Source organism: Oryzias latipes, chromosome 21, assembly GCF_053564925.1.
Source record: "Oryzias latipes strain Hd-rR chromosome 21, Olatipes_Hd-rR_3.1".
NCBI classification, from domain to species: domain Eukaryota; kingdom Metazoa; phylum Chordata; class Actinopteri; order Beloniformes; family Adrianichthyidae; genus Oryzias; species Oryzias latipes.
The window spans coordinates 256,111-277,636 of NC_136257.1; the positions used below are offsets into that span (position 1 = coordinate 256,111).

At 43.6% G+C, this 21,526-nt stretch overlaps 1 protein-coding gene across 4 annotated transcripts in view; it reads right to left on the bottom strand.

The window, feature by feature from the left end:
* rbm44 (RNA binding motif protein 44) overlaps positions 1 to 17,483 on the bottom strand; it is a 43,252-nt gene extending 25,769 nt beyond the window's left edge. The window contains exons 1-3 of one of the 4 annotated variants that reach the window (XM_078939825.1): positions 17,390 to 17,483; positions 5,691 to 5,715; positions 5,516 to 5,622 (exon numbers count right to left, since the gene is read on the bottom strand). In XM_078939825.1, the coding sequence (XP_078795951.1) occupies positions 5,516 to 5,622; positions 5,691 to 5,715; positions 17,390 to 17,468 (211 nt within the window). In that variant the 5' untranslated portion in view covers positions 17,469 to 17,483. Of the gene's footprint in view, positions 1 to 5,515; positions 5,623 to 5,690; positions 5,719 to 13,641; positions 13,909 to 17,389 lie in introns of those variants that run through there. The other 3 variants (XM_023951041.2, XM_023951042.2, XM_023951040.2) reach the window with 3 other exon arrangements.
* Positions 17,484 to 21,526: the final 4,043 nt, after the last annotated feature.

Here is a 21,526-nt window from a genome sequence, read left to right on the forward strand (position 1 = left end):
AGTACACTCCTGTGTTAGTTTCACTTCACTGGATCCCAGTTGATTTTAGAATCAAGTTTAAGATCCTCCTGTTGACCAGAATGAGGATATAGAGAAACTGAATGCCTGCATCAGAGACATCAAGACCTGGATGACAATTAATTACCTCCTCTTGAACCCAGAAAAAACTGAGGTCATTATACTAGGTCCTAAAAACCTCAGGGATGCTCTGTCTGCTCAGATAGTCTCCCTGGATGGTGTAAGTATAGCCCCCAATTCCACAGTTAGAAACCTTGGGGTTTTATTTGACCAGGATTTATCATTTAAGGCTCACATATCTCAGGCGTGTAGAACTGCCTTTTTTCACCTGTGGAATATTGCTAAGATCAGAAATATACTTTCTAAGAGTGATGCTGAAAAACTCATCCATGCATTTGTTACGTCGAGGCTGGATTACTGTAACTCCTTGTTAGCAGCGTGTCCTAAGAGTTCCTTAAGAAGTCTCCAGCTTGTTCAGAACGCAGCTGCTAGATTGTTAGCTGGAACCAGCAGAAGAGATCACATCACTCCTGTGTTAGTTTCGCTCCATTGGCTCCCAGTTGATTCTAGAATTAAGTTCAAGATCCTCCTGTTAACCTATAAGGCCTTACATGGAATGGCCCCGTCCTATATTAAGGACCTCATAGTCCCTTACCAACCAATCAGAACACTTCGCTCGCAAAATGCAGGACTGCTTGTGGTTCCTAGAATTAGTCAAAGTACGGTTGGAGGTAGAGCGTTTAGCCACCAAGCCCCTGTCTTATGGAATAAACTCCCAGCTCATGGAAGAGAGGCCGACTCAGTTTCTACATTCAAAGTTAGACTGAAAACATTCCTCTTTGGACAGGCTTATTGTCAGACTAGTTAGTATTCAGAGATTATGTAACTCAATGTTAATGAGATTAAATTAAACTTAATAACAATAAATATTTGTCTTAAAAGGCTGCTAGAAGTTGAAGCTGGGGTAACTATGGTGCTCTGGGGTTCTGTCCTCTTTTCTCATCTACTTCTACCCTTCCTCTCTTCTCTATTCTTGATCATTATTCATCATTTAGTTCTCCATGCCTCTGTTTGGTGCAGTGATTCATGTATTGTCCCTCTTTCCCTCTTTCCCCTCCTGGGGAGTTTCAATTCAATTCAATTTTATTTGTATAGCCCAAAATCACAACAACAGTCGTCTCGATGGGCTTTGGAGTAAAACATGAACTCAAAAGGATCATGAATACATAGAATTCAATAGGAAAATACTAAAATGAGCTAACAAACTTACTAAGCTATACTGGCATCCCTGCCCTTAGACCCCCTCGCAGGAGTGGGAGTGCTTCCAGATTGGCTCATCCGTGCTCCTGTACCTGACCGGTTACTTTGTCTCTGCTGCTGGTCATACACCTGCCTGTGGATCCTGTCTTTGGCTCGTCTGGCGCCCCCAGCCGCCCCTTCATCTGGATGAAGATCATCTGCTGGGGCCTCATTTATAAACGTTGCGTACGCACAAAAGAAGGCGTACGCCACTCTCTACGTAATAATTGAGATTTATAAAAAGCAAACTTGAGGGGAAAATGTGCGGTCCTTCACGCTCTGACCCAGGCGTACGCACAAAAACGGGTGAAATGAGAAACGGCGACACCGTCGGCAGATGGAAGAAACACCTGAAAGTGGAAATGACAATACTGCCTCTCATAAATAACATGAAGACTTCACAAAGCAAGTCTTACAATTAACAGCTACACCAACACCCGTTTGATCGATCAGCAGTGAAACAAACAAAAAGAATCAAACGAAAATTACAACAGAAATTCAAATGAACACTTATTTGCAGAAAGAAAGGTGAAATATGTTCTGCAATATTGGCATGTTGTGCAATTCATCCTCATAAATAATATAGTTAACAGAACGAAATAATGTACAAAACTGATATTCTCCTCAATGTGTCCGTCTGGAGGAGCAGATATAGGTGCAATTAGACGGACAGACAGACAGATAGATGTATTAACTGTCCATTGGGGAAAGTTGTTTTCATAGTAAAACATTTCTTCATAAGCTATGGAATTATGGTATTCATGCATATGCCTTTAGTTTGTTTTATTTTTGATAAAACAATGTATGGCGTATGTCTCGACCATTCAGAAAGCAACAAGAAATTACATTTGCTGATCAATTTCCCATTTCCACGTGGATTATTACCGACATCTGTAGCTTGTCAGATGTAATTAAATGGAGGGAAATAAAATGCTCCATCACGATGCGTAATGACGCACAATGGCTGATCTTGCGCTCTTAGAAGATGTGGCAAATGGAAGAATTCGGAGTGAACGCATCTTTAGACCGCAAGAAGACTTGCTGGCAAACGAGGACGAGTGGCTTATGAGCCGGTTCCGACTTCCTCTGCGGGCTTTTGGGGGGGTGTCACCCGGTGCATCTGGCGCGTCGGTGCTCCCCCTGCGCCTCAGTCACCACTCCACTTAAAAGGGATTCCCCAATTATTGCCGCCAGTCTCTCATAAAGTGGGGTCAGCTCCGGTGTCTCTCCCCCCCCCCCGGTGGCAGAGACACTCTGGCGATGCAGCGCCAGACGTTTTTTTGCCTCGACTTTGATGTCCGACCATTTCTTTTTTCTTTCGGCCACGGTCCGGGGTTGTGAGGCTACAGCATTAACGGCGTCTGTCACCGTCTGCCACTCACGTGCCTTTTTGGCATTAGTAATGCCCACACTGTGCCCTCCAAACAACACTTTTCTCCTCTTTTCCACCTCGCCAACGATAACTTTTACTTCACATTGAGTGAAGTTACGTTTTTTTCATTTCCTCTCTGTGTTGCCATGGTTTCGCAATCAATGAATATTCATTTGTGGGCGTTTCACGGACTATTTATGGGCAACTATGGGCGTGTCATGAAGCCGCAAAAGCTACGCTGCATTTAGAATTGGTTGCGATTTATTAAGGGAAAACTCCGTAGGATGTGCGTGCGCACGGTTTTATAAATCCGAATATTTCTGTGCGTACGCACGTCCTATGTTTCATCCGTACGCCACTTCTGACGCAAATCCTACGCAAAGTTTTAGAAATGAGGCCCCTGGACTTCAAATATGTAGTTGTAGTGTTAGATAGGTTAATTCTTCTCTAAGAGTTCTGGTAAATCGCCTGTCCGTCCTGGGGGAGGATCCCTCCTTCATGTGGACACCCCTGAGGTTTCTTCGTTTTTTCCGGAATCCGTTTTTTTAGGAGTTTTTCCTTACCGCGAAGGGGGGTCTAAGGGCAGGGATGCCAGTTTAGTTTAGTCAGTTTAGTTATAGTTGAGTATTATCCAACTGGAGTCTATGCATTTATGATCCTTTTTGATTCTATGTTTACCTTACAATTACTGGCCCACTAAGATGACTGTTGTTGTGAATTTGGGCTATATAAATAAAATTGAATTGAATTGCCTATGCATTGTAACGACCCGGCTGCTTTGTCACTCGTAGCGGGGAAACGAGTGCCGAGCTGTTAATGCAGGGGTCGGGAACCTTTTTGGCCAGGAGAGCCATAAACGCCACATATTTTTAAATGTAATTTCGAAAGAGCCATACAATAATGTAGTGTCCCTTTCCCACACTAAGGCACGGAGACTTAACCTCTTTTAGGGTTCTTTATTCTGGTTACTGTAGACCGCAACAAACGCCGTACAATCAATTCAGCAACTCCTGAATCTCTCCCGCCGAGACGAGAGCGCTTCTCCCAACTTTATATTCCCCCGTCCTGCTCCAGCCCTCCCATTTCCTTATTCGGCCCATGGCTGAACCCCATTGGTCCAAACTCCCTAACAACAGGCTGAGCGACAGAACTGAGGGCCAATCAGATCTCTGCTTGAACGATGCGTTCCATGAACTCCAGAACTTTTAACGCGGCCCAACAGCCAAGTTAAACTCAGTCCGCGACAATATGTTTAAAACTAAATATACAAATGAATGTGTGCATTTGATGTAATTTCAACATTTTTAAAGTCCAATAAGTCAGGGAGGCAATTCAAAGGTTTCCGGGTGGTACAAACTCTGTGAAATAATAGATAACAGTAAACTGATAGTTTTCTCTCCAAGCACCGCTACTACTGCGCGCCTCTGGCATTGCATCGCGCCCGAGAAGGACTGGTCTAATGAAAAAAAAAAAAGTATAATTAAGGATTTGTCTGCGAGCCACATGTGACCATCAAAAGAGCCATATATGGCTCGCGAGCCATAGGTTCCCGACCCCTGTGTTAATGGACTAGCTGCATTGACTGTCCTTGCCTCATACTCCACACGCCCTCAAACAATCAGAGAGAGTAGACAGAGAAATACATGCTCCAGCTCCTTTCCAGCATTAAACCTGTTTGTTATGAACACACACGAACAGCGTAACAACAGGAACCTCACTTCTCTTCATAGCCATCACACAATCAGTGATGGTTGTGAAGGATTCAACACACAAGATTTCACACTTCCCATGAGTCTTAGTGGCTATAGGCGGGGCTAACCCCCCGGTCGCCACAGTATTAACTTTGCGCCGCGGCGGAAGTAATATTAGCCGTGAGTTTCCTCCCAGACGCTATTAGGTAAAGGACAGTTAGCATGTCAACATATGGCTAATGCAGATGACAGGCCAGAGATGAGGGACCCCCCTCCCCATCTCCTTATGCTCTCCTGTGTGTGTGGGGGGGGGGGGACACTTTGGCTTTGTTGTCAGCATCCATGAAGGAAAAAGACAGTTGGATAAGTGGAATGCTGTGTGTTGACATTGTTACACAAAGATGGCGTTTGCCACAGTAACACATACAATCTGATAACGAACTTAAAACAGCATCACCGACTGTAACAATCGGGTCTAAAAGAAAACTAATGTGCAAGTTAACATGTTTTTTTAAGGCCAGTGTTAAGTATCCAAAGTTTTTGGTTCCTGGAAGCTAATAGTTTTTCTTATTTATTAAGCAGATCACCTACATAGGTCCATTTTATTTATTGTTATGTAAAACCAATAAATGTATTTTGTAAGTAATATTTTTCTGCCTTAGTTTTTTGTACCGAAAAAATACCGGAAATAGATAGATGGATAAAAACTTTATTAATCTCCCAAAGGAGAAATTCAGGTGTCTGGGAGCAAAACACACACAAACACACACAATAAATAAAAATAAATGGCAGTTCATATCAGGCAGAGTTGTTAAACAGCAGTACCGAACCGAATTGAGATTTTAGCGTATCATTACACCCTTAGTAAATACACTGTTCCCTTGCTACAACGTGGTTCACTTTTCACAGTCTCACTGTTCACAGTGTTCTGCGTGTTGATTGGCTGTAAGAGTACTGTCAATCAATCTCCTCCATCCCACATCTCCTGTACAGAATGCGATCAGTTTGAATCGATGATCTTTGTTTTCTGTCTATAATTACTTTTCTGTGAAATGCTAAACTTCCATGTGCTCCAAGGGAATCAAACACGTGTTTTTTCGTGCTGGACTGCATGCAAACTCAAGCAGAGACTCACCATGAATGATCTTCCTGTCCTCCAAACACAGAGACAGGTACCAGCGCAGTAGCTCCTGGTCTGTCAAAGCCAGATGATCAAAAGATTCCACCAAGTTCAGCACCGACCTGCAGAGAAACAGCCATGATCTTCCCGTTTCAGCGGAACGGCAGGTTGAACGTGACGGAGCTCCAACCTCTGCAGGTCAACCACTCTGTCCTCTGCTGTGGAAAAAGACGGGAAAATGAAAATCAGGTTTCTTAACATGTACATGCAGAAGTCAGAGCAGCTCACAGAATGACCTAACCTCTCCCATAAATAGGTGTTGGAAGCTGCCAGAAAGAGGCTTCCCAGACTTTTTTAATCTGGCTTTTAGCAGAAATTTAGAAACTTGTTTGATTCTAAAATAATTTTGTTACATCTCTTTTTACTTTCTTTATATGTTTTTATTCACACTTAGTGACTTATATCTGTTTTATTAATATGTATTCATTTATTTATGTATGAATTCTTTCTTTTATCTGGTTATCATCTCTGTTTCTGCTTTATGTCTTTTGTTCGTTCTGCATTTTTATTTTACTCCAGTGTTTTCCTCAGAGGGATCCTCCACATCAGTAATCAACTCTTTTGGTAAACAGGGTCACTGCAGTGGGTCTCCAGGGTCCGGCGCTTGGGTGCCGCCTGTGGCGGCGGGTCTCGCTGTGCGCGGAGTCGGGCCAGTAACTTTCAAAAACTACTGGCCCTGTGGGCCAGTGCAAATGTCTGGGCTATGTCAACCCCTGTGCTTTGATCGGGGGGGGGGGGGGGGGGGGGGGGGGGTCTATGGTACAGTGGGTCTCCAGGGTCTGGCTCCTTGCTTTGATCAGGGGACCTGTGGTGCAGTGCAGGGGTGGGCAATAATTTTAAATGGGGGGCAGGGCTCCAGACTAACTTTTTTCACTAGGAGCACAGTGGCCCCTAACTGAAAATTTTAGGGGCGCAACCAGAAAATTTAGGGGCGCATACCGTAAATCAACATGCTAACCAAATCTACTATTTTCCACTGTATTACTAATAAATACTTTAATAATAGATGCAGAAATTACAATGTTCTGTTTCAGATTCAGTGTCACATTTTATTCTGCACTTTTGAAGATGCAACAAGAAGGTAAACTGACATCACCATCGCTGTCATGACAGTACAAATAAGTAAAGAAAATGGATGGAAATTTATCTTTGTGACACCAAATAGGTGCAGCCAAGATGCACAACAAGCGTGTTTGAGATCACCCAGGTGGACTCAACGCTGCGCAGATCACCTGGTGTGTGACATATATTTTTGTTTTTGCTCCAACATTAACTGTCAATCATCACAAAAATATCGCGAGAAAGGGGTGGGAGCAAGGGGCAAACCTACCCGGACACAGCTGGAAACTGAACTGACTGAAAGCTGCCCAGATGACTACAAAACAATGCATTATGGGACATGTGTCCTGATGGTTTTTGTAGTAGAGTGATTAATTAAAATAATTTAAAATACCAATTCATTAAAAAAGGCTACATAAATCACAAAATATTAAAATAATCATAAAATATATAATAACACAGATCATACTAAGGGGGAGAAGAATATTAAATCTAAATTGAATGTTAAGGACAACTCCAATTTCCTGTTCTCCTTCAGTCTTGCTGCAGATTCGCCTTCATCTCACAGCCGCCCCCCCCCGCCTGGTCTCCCCAACGATCCAGGCGATGTTCATCTCAAACACGTCTATCGTTGCATTTTCCCCACGTATTTTCAGTGAGTCTAAAACTAATGTTATTTTTGCTCGAGCGTGTTTAAAGTTCAAGCCCCGTTAGCTGTCACGCATGTAAGTGTGGGACATTTATTCTCCTCAGCTGACCCGACTCCCGCGGGACGGGGGCGGTCGGTGTGCTGCCGTAACCCGTATGATGCGCCGCCGTAACCGTAGCCAAAACCTAAACCTTCCTCCGGGTCTGTGTGACCCAGAGAAAAGTTCAGCACGGACTGCATGTATTTAGAAAATTACGAGCGAATAGATACGTTCTAGAAAGGAAAGTAAAGAACTCCTTAATGTGGTCCGGGGAGGGAGGGGGCTGTCAGGTGTCCTGGTTTCAAACCCTGTCATTGTCACGCCCCCAAGAGTCATATACCCCACTGTGATTGGTTGGTCAGCTCTAGGCCCCTCCCCCTACACGCATTTTAGCCACTCACAGTGACTTTCCCTATTCTTCTCACACGCAGTGGCCGCCTCACAGACAGGTATCACGCGAGAGTGTACGTGCTCGCGTTTCATGAGTATGTGCGCGAGTGTGTGTGTCTGCCTGCGTGCGTGTGCGCTCGCGTCTCATTGATTATTTCATTGATCATTGACGTGCCCCTTCCAAGTTTAATGTCTAAAAAAATACGGAGGGTGGGGGAGGCAAATTTACTGCTCGCACATGTGCGACTGGATGTAAAATTTAGTCGCACACTCAAATTTTGGTCGCAAAATGCGACCAATTGCTCGCAGTCTGGAGCCCTGCGGGGGCCACATTGGGTTCTAAAAGCTGTGTCCTGCACGTCTGTTTCTCATCCAGTAATGAGAAAAAGCTCATTTCTATGTCTTCTGCTGCAGCTAATCATATTTCTGCGTTACTTTTTCACCAGAACAGAGTTCCTCGTTTATTGCAGGAGTTACCTTCTAAAAATAACCGTGATCAGTGAAATCCATGGAGTCTGGTTCCAGACGTTTATGGCAGGAAGACTCCTCACTGCATAAATACACTTTTCTCTGGTTTAAATTCTCAAACCTTCATAAAAAATTAAGTCCAGGATCTGAGACTGAAAAAGATCTGATCAATCACAGATTTCTGATCTGAAGAGCTCCACGTTTCTGTACAGGAAACTCAGAGGAGATTGATTGACAGGGTTTCCAGCCAATCAGGACACAGAACATGACGCACTGTTTAAAAAAAAAAAAAGCAGCATAATCTCTCTGAAAGAATGAGCTAAACCGGGAAAGATGAACTGCGACATAGAAAGGAAAGACTGTCTTCTGTTCTGTTTGACAGAGATTTTAGGGGATTTCAGGTTGGAGCTCAGACTGCAGAAGGGGGGAATGAAAGGTCACGTTCTATGCAGGTCTTTATCATGTGGCCAGATTAAATAAACAACATGGGTCTCTACATTGTTCAGTGGGCCGGACCAAACGTGGAGGCGGGCCGGATCCAGCCCGCCGTAGTTTGCCCACCCCTGGTGCAGTGGGACTCCAGGGTCTGGCACCTTGCTTTGATCGGGGAGGGGGGGGCTAGGTGCAGTGGGTAGATGTAGCAGATGTAGCTTAATAAAATCCTTTTAGAATGTGGTATTTTTAATAAAATAACTGTTTTATTATTGTTTTATTAATACAAAGATCATGACTTTTTTTAAAAATATATCATAGTATTTTAACCCTGTTTTGTTTCATATTCTATGGAAAATTTGTATTAGACATTACTTCAATAATTTTTTCTAACTTTGATCATGTGTTTTAACTTTTTTTATGAAAATGGTGTCTGCCACCTGCATATTTATATTTATATTTTCTCTGCTTTCAGTTTTGGACTCCATGGCTCCAACAAAGAAGAAGAATGTTTTGGTGATGCTGGGATTGCTGCTACAAAAGTTCAAACCCAGGAAATGTAAGAAAAATAATCTAGTAAAACCAAGATGTGTTTTTTAAAGGTAAATCGTTTTATTTATTTATTTATTTATTTTATTTTTTTAACTTGTCCTGTCCAACAGCTGGGCAGACAGATGAGAGCTGAGGGCCTCTTGTGTTGGACATATTTTACTTTAACAAGAGGGGTTATTAATCTTCAGACAAACCAAAGGTATGTCTGAATAAACCCCTTTTGTAATTGAGGCCAAACTTTATTAATTTCAATCATGTCTGAAAATCTTTGGTGTTGGACCGGACGGAAAAGGAAAGAGGGGAAGAAGAGAGAGGGACGCTAGAGAGAGGGGGGGGTAGGGGGGTGATAATAGGAGGGGAAGGGGGGTAAGACCATGAAGCAGCATACAGCAACAAGTTTACTGGTTGTTAATCATTATGGTAAGGTTCAAATGTAGTACAAAAAGGGCGGGGCCTGTCCACACACACACTCAAATGTTATAAACACACCTGCTAGCTGCAAAAATGTCCACATGTCAACATGTACACAAAACAGATAGTGTTCACACGCATACTTATGCCTTAAAACCAACTAGTGTGGAATATTTCAGTCATTCAGTCATGCAAACTGTTAGTGCAAAGGTGAGCTAACACCAGTGCTCAGGTGAGTGTTTATGTTCTTCTAAAATGGATGGTGGAAAGTGACAAGAAGGAGGGAGAGTGCCCAGCCATCCCCACCCCAAGACCCCCACCGCAGCAGCAGCGGCAGCCGGAATCCCCCCAACGCCACACGGGAACCGGCAGGGAACAACCGCCGCCCGGGCGACCAAGCCCGCCACCCAGGCCAGGGCCAGCAGGACCGCCGCAAGGCCCCCAGAGCCAGAGGCCAGGGAGGCACGGAGGGAAAGAGAGCGCCGCCCCAGCCCAACCAGGAGAGCAGCCCCCCCGCCGCGCCGGGAGAACCCAACGCAGAGCCCCACCGGAGAAGGACGCCCACAGCCCCAAACGAGCACCCCACCACCACCCAGGAGTTCCGGGCATACCCCCGCCCCAACCCCAGGTACGAGCCAGGACCCCCCAAGGGGGACCCGCTCCGCACTCCAGGCAGCCATCCGCCCGGCCCACGGTTGGTCCAGGGAGGAGCGAGGCAGGGGGCCCGCCGCCCCCGCCCAGGAGGGGGGAACCCCGGGGAAAAAAAGAGGGCCCACAAGGGGTGTTGTAAATATGGCCCGACCAGGCTCGGCCACAGTTGGAAATTTGGCGGGGCCCAGCACTCAGGAGCAAGGACCAGAACCCACCCCCCAGGGACCAGACACCCCCAGCTCAGATGTAATGTGAACCCCCCCACCGCGCGGAGAGAGCACCGCCGGGCCCAGGAAGCCGGCACCCCGGGGACACGGCCGCCGTTGCAAAGGGGCCCGTACCCCCCACCAGGGAAGAGGCAGGGGACAGATGGACCCAGGTCCCACTTTCCTTGCAAAATGTGTGTGCGTGTATGTGTTTTTGAGAGGGTGTGTGTGTGCATGTGTGTGTGTTTATGTTGGGATGTATATATTGAGGGGGGAGGGGTGTGTGTACTAAGGGGGGTGCAGTTAAAATTGGCGGGTAGGGCACTAAGGGGACATCTCCTGATTACTCACAGTGATGTCCCCTCACCCTCCACACCAAGGGGCCCTAAATGTCTAAGGTGCGGTTAAAATTGGCGGGTAGGGTGCTATGAGGACATCCGCTGCTTGCTGGCAGTGATGTCCAAGCACCCCCCCTACCAAGGGCCCTACATGTCTAAGGTGCAAATTAAACCGAAAGAGGGGGGGCCCACTCCATACGGCAACCATAGGAGGGGGGCCACTGCCTAGTAAACCCCCCCCCCCCAAGGCTCATCGCAGGCTAAGCCCCCCACCCCCTCACCCTATTATGAGGTTATATGAGGAAGGGGGTAAGTTGGGGACAGCTGATAGACTGTCCCCCAGTGGTCAAACAGCTGTCCCCCGCCCGCCCCCCCCCCCCGCCCCCCCAGCAAGGGGGCCAGGCCCACCCAGCCCAGGGGCCCCACCCCCGGAGGCGCCGACACCCCAGGCCCAGCGCCACCCCCCCACACAGAGAGAGAGAGAGCCAGAAAGCGCTGGCCCCCCCCCCGGAGCAAGCCCAGGCCCCCACCCCCAAACGCCGGCCCTAGAAGAGCTCTGGTCAGGCCTTGACGGGACCGAGGCAGCCAACCGGCCGGGGAAACCGCCGATGGCCTCAGCGGAGACCCCGACCCGTCAACCCCCTCTGCCCCGTACCAATAGTGCCCCCCCCCCCCCCCTCCCCAGAATGCCCCCCCACAGGACAGGGCCGACAAGACCCCCCCCCCAGACCCCGCAGCCGAAGCGGTAAATCGTTTTATAAACATTATGTTATGCTGAAGATGTCAATGTTTACCACACAGCATCGGTGCATCTTCAAATTAAACTACAGTTTTCTTGATTATATTCTTATATCATTATAATTTGATGATAAAGAAATAAAAGTTGATTGAAAAATCAACTTCAGTTCTTGTAGTTCTTATGACTAGCTTTGCAACAATGCCTCCTTTCTTGGATTGGACAGTAATGAGAAAGTTATGACACTAAGAACTCATCTCTGCTGAGCCCTCCGGTGGTTACAAAAATTAAAAATCTGATAAACGGTTTAGTATTCCGTGTGCACGGGTCCTGCAACTTCTTCTTCTATGGTGTGTGACGTCATCATCAGTCGGAGGCCACGCGGCCTCCTAATGACACCATAGAAGAAGAAGTTGGTCCTATTGTAAACAAACCAAGCTCCAACATAGAGAGATGATCTTCTAAACGGGCTTTCATTATTGTTATGATTATTACTAAGAGTATGTTTGCTTATAGGTTTCTTTCTTATCTGCGCGGACAGTTCTTTATTCTTGGCTAAACTGAACCGGAAGAAGGGTTAGGATTAGGTTAATACATGCTAACAACATTTAGCCGTGGATGAATTTAAACTGGAATAACATCAGCCTTTTGTCTGGACTTGCTTGGAATCACAAATTCACATGATTGTTTGCACGTTTTCTCAGGACTGTTCATTCCAAAGCCGCCTCCGCCCGTCCCAAAGCCCGTCCTCTGTCTGGAGATACAGATCTCCCAGGAGACACGGTTCTTCTGAGTCCAGCAGCCCGCTCACGTAGGACAGGGGAACGGACTGCAGTCGAACCCCCCTCCTGCCAGCAAGTAGAAGCTAAGAGTCTGGCTGCTCTGCTCAGAGACATGCACATGCAATGTGGGTGCACACACGATTGCCCAACAGTACGAGCACAATTGATTAATACTAAACCGTGCGCACGGATTATCAGATTTTTTTTTACATCTGATTTGGGCCACAAACATTTTGTTGCTTTGCTTTTTATTCAGGAATCAAACTCTGCCCTACATGTGATCACTTGAAATCCCTTTTTTTCTGACCGACACCAGTGATCTTGATACCATTGGAAAGGTTTCTTTAAGAGTTCGGTAAAGTTAGAAAGATCTTCACAGATTCAGACTTCCGCCCTCAATAACTCCTCTGATAAACGTTCAAATGTGTCAGCAAGTACCTCAATCATTTTGTATTAACACAGAGAGTGAACTGCAAATGCATTTGGAAAGAAAAAAGATCATTTTTTTAGCCTTTTGATAAGAATCGTTCTCTTCCAGGTGTAAATGCAGACATGCAGCAAGCCGGTTGCCAAGGGACCGTCAACAAAGTGCAACCTCTGTGAAATATCGTTCTATAAAAATCAATATCTTTTAAAAAGCGAATAAATGTCTACATTTATATGAACTGGTAATGAAGACCTGTCAGCATATTCATGCTACAATCAATATTTTATGAAAAAGTCCATCTTTGTTTTATTGCATATATTTTTCACATTTTAATAGAGGTATGAATCATAATTAAAGTTATCAATAGCTGTGAAGAAACTGAAACTATTGTCTAACTATTGTACCAACTAATCATGACATTATTGTCCGACTACAACAGAGATTTGGTCAGAATTTCACTTTGTTTATTTATATGAGTTTTTCATACAGAAATATGGATCATATTTGGTCAAAAATGTTTAATAGCTCTGAAAATACTGAAGCATCTGGCAACAAACTTCCTGTACTTACTAATCATGTCCTTATTGTCCGACTACAACAGGATTGGCCAAAAAAATAAACATTTTTGACCAAATATGATAATTCTAACTTTACCGAACTTTCTTTAAGCCCCTCCACTGAAATCAGGGCAAACCAATGCATTTTAGTCACGTGACGCACCAACAGAAATGGCGGCGGCTGCAAACATTACTGCACAGAAAACGGAAAAGAAAAGATTCCGTTTTTCACCTCCGGTTTCTCCTTCTTTCACCTTTCTTTTTAATTTTACTCACAGAATAAAGCCCGCCATCCCAGATTAACTCACTACGGTGCTCTGTCTGCGGCTGCGCGGGGTTCGGGTGAGAACCGCCGTCCTTCTCGGTATTTTCGCGGTACTTACTCTTTGGCGGCAGGTAGAGCGGCGGGAGGGCCTGCGGTATCAGCATCAGTTCGTGTGTCACCGGGATGGGCGGGACAGCGGACGCCCAGACCGCCATGGCGGCGGGATAACCGGACCACGCCGCCTGAAACCCGGCCATGAACACAGAAACTCCGACGACCGCGAGCTTCAAAGTCAGAGACTCTGAGACGCAGAACAGACATGCGCACTGTACTACGCACGTGACTCCCGCCGTTTCGGTGCCTTCGCGTGCTATATACTGTTTCTAAAAAAAACTTTATTGCACGTTATGCGATTTAACAGAAATTCACATTCAGGTTTGCAACAAGAACGCAATTGCAAATATAAAACACACATATGTGAAAAAAACAAGAATTAAAATAGAAAAAAGTCAAGGTTTTAGGACAAAGTATTGAATATTTCACATACAGACAGAGATTTGATCACTTTTTGCTTCTCAGAATTACAAATACTATTAATATAAAAACTGAAACAAGGTTTTGGTCCAGAAAATGTTGTGGATATGAAAATTGTCCAAAATGAGCCAGAGATTTAAAGTAACCCAGAGTCCTTCAGTAAATTCTTTGATAGAAGACCCAACAAAACATCTTCCAGAATAAAACAAAACAAGCATCAATTTGGTCATGAATGAAATCACAAATCTTCCGCCAAAACACTTTAATATGAGGACAATACCAGAAAAGATGGATGACTGTTTCCGGGGAATAGCAGCAAAAACTAGAGAGTATCAATGTTTCATCTCAATCTATTTTGAATCAACATTTTAGCTGGTAAATAATCCTAAAATAAATGTCTTTTACTTTATTGATCAAGAACTTCCATGCAGCATCTTCTACAAACATGTCCAATAAGACATGCTGGGAGGAAGTGGAACAATGTTCATTAGAAATGATGCATTTACTGTTTTCCTGGAATAACTGGACAGAATTCCCCACAGGAGCATTAATGGGAGAGAGCAGACGAGGCTCAGACATCAACTCTGTTGAAATGTCAAAAGCATGCGCCTGAGGGAACAGCTCCAAACACTTTAGCGTGATCTAAAGGGGGAACAGGGACGTTCACCTCAGAAAGAAATGCCTCACATGTTCAACTAAGCCCTGGTTGTTAAATAATTGATACATAAAAATAATCTTATTTCAAAACCTTTGTTCTATGAAGACTGACTTTTGTTTATTCCCAATATAATATTTGTGTGGTGAAAAGTTGTGTTTGTACACATGGACCATGACAGGAAGGCTTGGCGGTTAAATGCAGAAAATTTAAGTGTGATTTTACAAACATCATAATTACTCACTAGAAAGAAATCAATGCCACCAATCTTAGATAAAATATGAAGAAGTATAGTATTCTAAATGGAGCTGGCTTTTCTAAAAAGTTGTTTCAACCAATTAATTTTGAATGTGTTATTTAAGGCAGTGTTTTTCAACCAGTGTGCCGCGGCACACTAGTGTGCCGTGAGAGATGCTCAAGTGCGCCATGGGAAATTGCCCTCATTCACTGATCTAAAAACATTTTCCATCTCCAAGAAATCAGCTCTCTGTGTATCCCAACAGGCCCTGATAAAACACTGAGTAATAAGGAATATAAAAGATCTTAAAATTACTTTTTCTTTGTGTTTATTTAATTCTATTAAAGACATTTTGATAAGAATGACCAATGAGTTATATCACTAGAGGAGACATCACGTGGTTCCTCATGGGAGGACAGCACCGCCATCTTGGTGAGGTCAAGTTACTGCTGCAGTGCAGCATTTGAACACATTTTTTGCATAATACCAGTTCATTGTCTGTGTTTCAACTGCCAAAATCAGAGAACTGAGTCCATGAAGGAGGAAGTACATCATTTCAAAGGTAAGTACTATAATTTTTTATCTTTTAATGCTGCAGGGGCTTTATTAATAGAACACATGTTGACATGCATGATGCTGCAGGGCTGTTATCAACATGCTGCATGATGTACGGAGAATTTGCTGTCAACATAAATGTACATTTTATTTTGCTAAACCTGTATACAGCATACTAGGCTATTATAGTAATATAGATTTATACATTTCTGACTCAGTGACTGAACTTTTCACTATTCAGACTTAAGGAAAAAGTGGATCTCAGCAATAAAAAGAGCTAACCCAGATGGATCACTGTGGTACCAACTAGTAATACAGTCTGACTGTTCAAAACATTTTGTGGAAACAAATTTTGATGAGAGGCCAGACTGTTTGCTTGAAACCCGACACCATAACATCTGTGTTACACAAATTGATCACTCACATGAATCAGTATAGATCTATTATTTTTCTTTGTTGTTGTTATTTTAGGGTAAATTTATTTTTCACTTTTGGACTTCTTTTGAATATTTATTTTATTATTATTATTATTATTATTATTATTATTATTATTATTATTATTATTATTATTATTAATAATATTAATAGACTTATATTTTATTATTTATTGACTTATTATGTATGTATTGCTATTATTTATTGTTTGTATTGACTTACTATTGATTTATTATTATTATTATTATTGACTTATTGTTGGGTTTTTCTAAATAATTTAAATTACATGTCAAAGAGGTCTAAAACTCCTAAATGTTTACAAATATTTTTTTTAATTTCTTTGTAATAATTTTTTTATTTGTAAGAAGTCCTGCAACAATGCATTTTCATTAAAGTTTGAGCTTTTAAGTTTGAGCTTTTAAGGCTGACTGTTTCTCTTCTTTAACAACAACAAATTATGTATCTATATATATATTATATATATAAATATAATATATTTACATATATGTATAAATATATATAAATTGTTAAAACATATATAGTATATAAAAGCTACTTAGACACCACTAAAAGCAATAGAAATCATTGTCATGTGGGCGTCGTCGACCTCACCAAGATGGCGTCGCGCTCCGCCACCGTCGGCCAGGCTTCTAAAACGGGCGTGTCTCCTCTAGTGATATAACTCATTGAGAATGACGGTACCGCGATTTAGCTGCAGCTATAAGTGTGTAAAGAAAAGTCCCGCCCCTTTAACTGTCTCCGCCAATCATTCTTGAAGGCTTAATCCCATGTCATCAGTCTGACCAATCAGAAGTGGTTAAAGTCTTCACTTCCTTGTTCTTAATTCTGCTGATAAAGTCGCTCAGTTCTAACAAAAATACCAGCTAAAGCTCGTCTCTTCATCTCTTAGAAAAAAACAGCCGCAATTTCCTGCTTTTTCTGCCACAATTATCACAAAAATCCACGTGAGATTGCGGCGGGGGGGGGTTTTTTTGTCAAGGTTAAAGTGTGCCGTGGCTCAAAAAAGGTTGAAAAACACTGATTTAAGGCATAACAATCAAGAGAATTAAGGCCACCTTTTTTATTCAGAACAGTTTTAAGTAATCTGTTTTTTCATATGAAATTAAAAAGCATTTTGTCAATTTCTTTATTTAACACATGTCAGCAGAGACATGTGTTAAATAATTTAAATAATCTTAATTTAATCTAAGAGTCTTGGTTTAGATAAAACAATCTCTCTCTTGTCCTCAGAACTAATCAGTAAAAGCAGTGAGACAAGAGACTGAAAAGGTTCCACAAATAAAGCTGTTTTTCAAAGTTCATATGGACTTAAATACTGAATTAGTTAAATGAGTAACTTAATCATTTCTGTTAGTCTCCATCTAATCAAACACTTAGCTTGACTTGTTTTCCCACAACATGAAGCAAATCAGAGAATAAACAGATGACCGTGGACGGCTGTAGAAAAGCCCTGGGTCCTGTTGAATAAACACAGCATGAGGTGAAAGAACTGCAGTCTGGAGGACATGTTCCTCCCTGAGGCCTGAGATTGTAGGGCAAAACAACGCAATGGAGCAAAAACTGTGGAATGGAAAGAAAAACTCCGCCTGGGTCCTCTTCAAGTTGACCTTAATCCTGCTGTCAGCAGGGAACCACTAGAGGGCAGCAACGCTCCAGACAAAGTAAAGACTAGTTATAAAATTAGGAAAAAAAGGTCATATCTGTGTGTGTGTGTGTGTGTGTGTGTATGCGTGGTGTCCATGTGCACGTGTGTGGTTGTGAACTGTGTTATGTAACAGAGTTGGAGGCCACAGGGGGGAACAGTTTGTTGAATTCATTCTGAGAAGGATTTCAGCTCCTCCATTCTCAGAATCCTGAGCATGTCTGAAAAAAACAGATCAGCTGATTTTAAACGATTACATCCAAACACAAAACTGCTGCACTTTCTTTGCTAAGATTTAACAGACTAGATCAAAGAGACAAAAACATTTACAGCTTATTTCCTCAACTTTTCTTTTTTACCAGTTGTGTGCTCTGTCGTTGAAAGCACCGACATGTGACCTGAAACAGAACGGGCCTGTAGAATAAACCTGTGTGCCGTCAAAATCCTATTTCCCCCCACTGATGATCTACTGCTGTAGGTTTTCCTCATCTTCCTTCTTCACCTCAGAGATCTTTCTCCTTAGATCCGTCTGCCTTCAGCTGCTCTTTGTTCCATAATCTGAAAGCCGTCTTCTTTTCATTCAGGAGAGTTTGGAGTAATTCCTGGTTGGAAAACTCCATATTTTCTGTCAGGTAGAGCGTTTTCAAGAGGAAAGTTTCAGCCATGGTGTTGATGGAGTTCCTCCCACCTTTTCACGATAAATGTCACGTGAGACAGTTTTGAACATCGCAGGAAGATAATGCTGTGGTCAGCAAAGACCAATATGAGAACCACAGCATGTCCTGTTGGGTGTTGTCTCTGGTGGGAGACACGCCGTGGATGAAGGACAACAAATGATGGAGATAATGAAGAGTAGGTTGTGTTTTGAGTCTGGCCGTCAGTGTTCTGCCAAGAAGACGACACTTGCGATCGCCTCAAGTGGTTGTGGTTCACCTTTCGGCACATCCCGGGAGAGGTCGCTACAGCCAATCAGCTTCCACCAATTCACACAGGTGGTCTGGCAGAGATTTTTACGCTAGATGCCCTTTCTGACACAACCCTGTATTTCTATCTGCGCTGGGGACCGGGCCGTGGGACCCAGTCTATGTGGCTACATGGTTAGGCAGTAGAACAAAGAGTCCTGCCCAAGGAGCCACACTGGATGAAGCTCCTCCAGGGAGTCGAACCGAGGTTTGGAGTTTGGCTCAACATTTCCGCCGCACAGCTGCTCGTTCACTGAGCAGCACCTCCACCAAAACCCAAAGTCCTGCTCCCTTCTGCTCACCCATGTGTGTCCTTCTGTCCACCGGTAGAAAACTGCCCAGGAGAAGGTTGGGGGGCTATTCATGCCCCCCCCCTTCCCCATGAAAAGAAGGAAACCACTCCCCCCGAATTCACATGCGCTGAACTTGTCCATTTAGTTGGTGATGGACGTTCCGGAACGTTCCACGTTGTCCCAGAGGGAGGAACCAGAATGAAACTAGAACTTTCCTTGCGGCACAGAAGGCTCTGTGTCTCTGCTGACATCACAACTACACAACTGCTCCACAAACAGCTGGCAAAAGAGACACACAATCTCTGACACGTCTGGACCGAGGAGAGTAAATGTCTGAGAATAGAATAGAACACAAAAGAATAGAAAAAAATAGAACAGAATAGGATAGAATAGAAAATAGAGAATAGGGGTGTGACAATGGACCAGGGCAAGGTGGAGGCGGTGCTCCAGAGGTCCCAGCCGACCACAGTGGAGGAGCTGCAGTGGTTCCTCGGGTTCGCCTACTTCTACCTGTATTTCATTGGTAGCTACAGCACGGTGGCGGCACTTCTCATGCCTCTACTAAAGGGCGCTCCCAAACGCCTGCTCTGGACTCCGGCAGCCACAGAGGCATTCCGGACGTTGAAACAGCGCTTCACCCAGGCGCCCATCCTCCATCACACGGACCCAGCCATGCAATTTATCGTGGATTTGGAAGGTTTGGTAATGAAGCATTATATCTTTAGCATACAGTGACTTCAGCCACAGTCAACACAGTTTGCACTGCATTGTGCAATCTGCCATGAACCTGCACTGGTGCTGCAGTCTGCGCTGTAACTGAAAAGGAAATACGAACAATACACACATTTGAAGGATTAAATAGTTACGTTGATTAGAATGATACGTTTAAATTACATTTACAGAACAGATTAGTGGACATTCTTTTCATTTTATTATTAGTTGCTCATGATGGTGAGGATGCTTGCAGGTAAGGCAATGACTCATCTGCCTCCCACTCTCTGCACATCCCTTATTGAAACCTTTCTAACCCTTGTGTTATACTATGACCCCCCCCCCTTCCATTGACGTGTTCTCCCTACCATGACAAAGGTGGATAAAGGTGGAAAGATTTCATGTAATCCATGGACACCAGTGAAGATCACAAATCACTGAAGAAAAAAGGTTCAGAGCTCTGTCTAGTGGGTCTAGATGACCCCACTCCCAACATTAAAGTGCCTAAGATAGCACAAGGGTTAAATAAGGAACCAACGCTGCTTTGCAAATGAAAGTCTAAAGAAGTCACCAAAGCAAGCCCAAACCCATGTCCCCTACCTGCCTCTGTCCAACTCTCCATTTGTGTGTTTTGCAACTTTCTGCAAATTGATATTCTGTAAGGATGTTGTCACGGCAACACACGTGATTGTCAACATCAGACTCTGTAGTAACAGTGCATTCACTAACGCATGAAACAAGTAGAAACAAATGTCTCCACTTTGCTAAACAGCTCATTTAAATGGAGACACTTTAAACCAATGATGCTTCCACTTCTAACAATTTTACATTTTTACCTACTTTCATATTTCGCTCTGTTTTTGACATTTGTATTTGTTCCAATAGTTTCATATAGATCAAGGTCAAAAAGACCTTATTTAAACTTTAAAGAAACTTTTAATTTTGTTAATTCTGCTTAAGATGTGACTCCCGTCGTCAGGACAGAAAACTACAACCTGAACAACGAGGGACTGTTCATCTTCAAAGGGGACAGCACAAATACATGGTAAATGGCGTGTGCTTATAAAGCGCTTTTCTACCTTCTTCAAAGGCCCAAACCGCTTTACAGTCACAGTCCCATTCACACACTGGTGAGCTGAAGCAGAAGCAGGCTTCATGTCAGGCCTTGATGTAGGTGCTGACATGCTGCACTGTTAGGAAACGTCTCCCCTCTCCTTGGGCGGGCACTGACAGAATGATCCTGAAAAGATTCTGAGCCTGGGCTTCTGGGATACGATTTGGGGGTGCTAATGCTTTTGATATAAAACAGAAAACTGCAGTCAGGACTCAGAAGAAGGAGGCTCTGATGACGCTCATGAGGACTAACATCTGAGTCAGAACAGAGGGGTGTTCATCAGGACCTGTTCATGTCTGGAACAGAGCAGCCATAGAGAGAAGAGGTGAAACCTCAAGGACCTGACGCCAGCAGAACAGCGTCAAAGCCGTTTGTTTCTGCCTCTGAGAATTGAAAGGGTTGAAAGGGTTGCATGATGGCGTCTGCTTGTGATAAAACTGAAGGTGCATTCCAGTTTTTGGAAAAACTGAACACGTTTCATAATTGGCACATATTTGAGTCAACATTTCAGATGAAATCTTAACATATATTTGGTTTTCATGTGAAGAACATTAAAGTGAAAGTAATCTATTTCTCATATTTGTTAAATTTCCTATTCACAAATCTAAATGTTCTTTACAGCCTGTTTTCCCTGTGAAGATTAATTATTAGAATCTTCCTTCTTTACAGTTTCTTCACACTTTAACCCTTGTTCTATCCTAGGCACTTTAACATTGGGAGTTGGGTCATCTAGACCCACTAGACAGTGCTCTGAACCTTTTTTCTTCAATGATTTGTGATCTTCACTGGTGTCCATGGATTACATGAAATCTTTCCACCTTTATCCACCTTTGTGATGGTAGG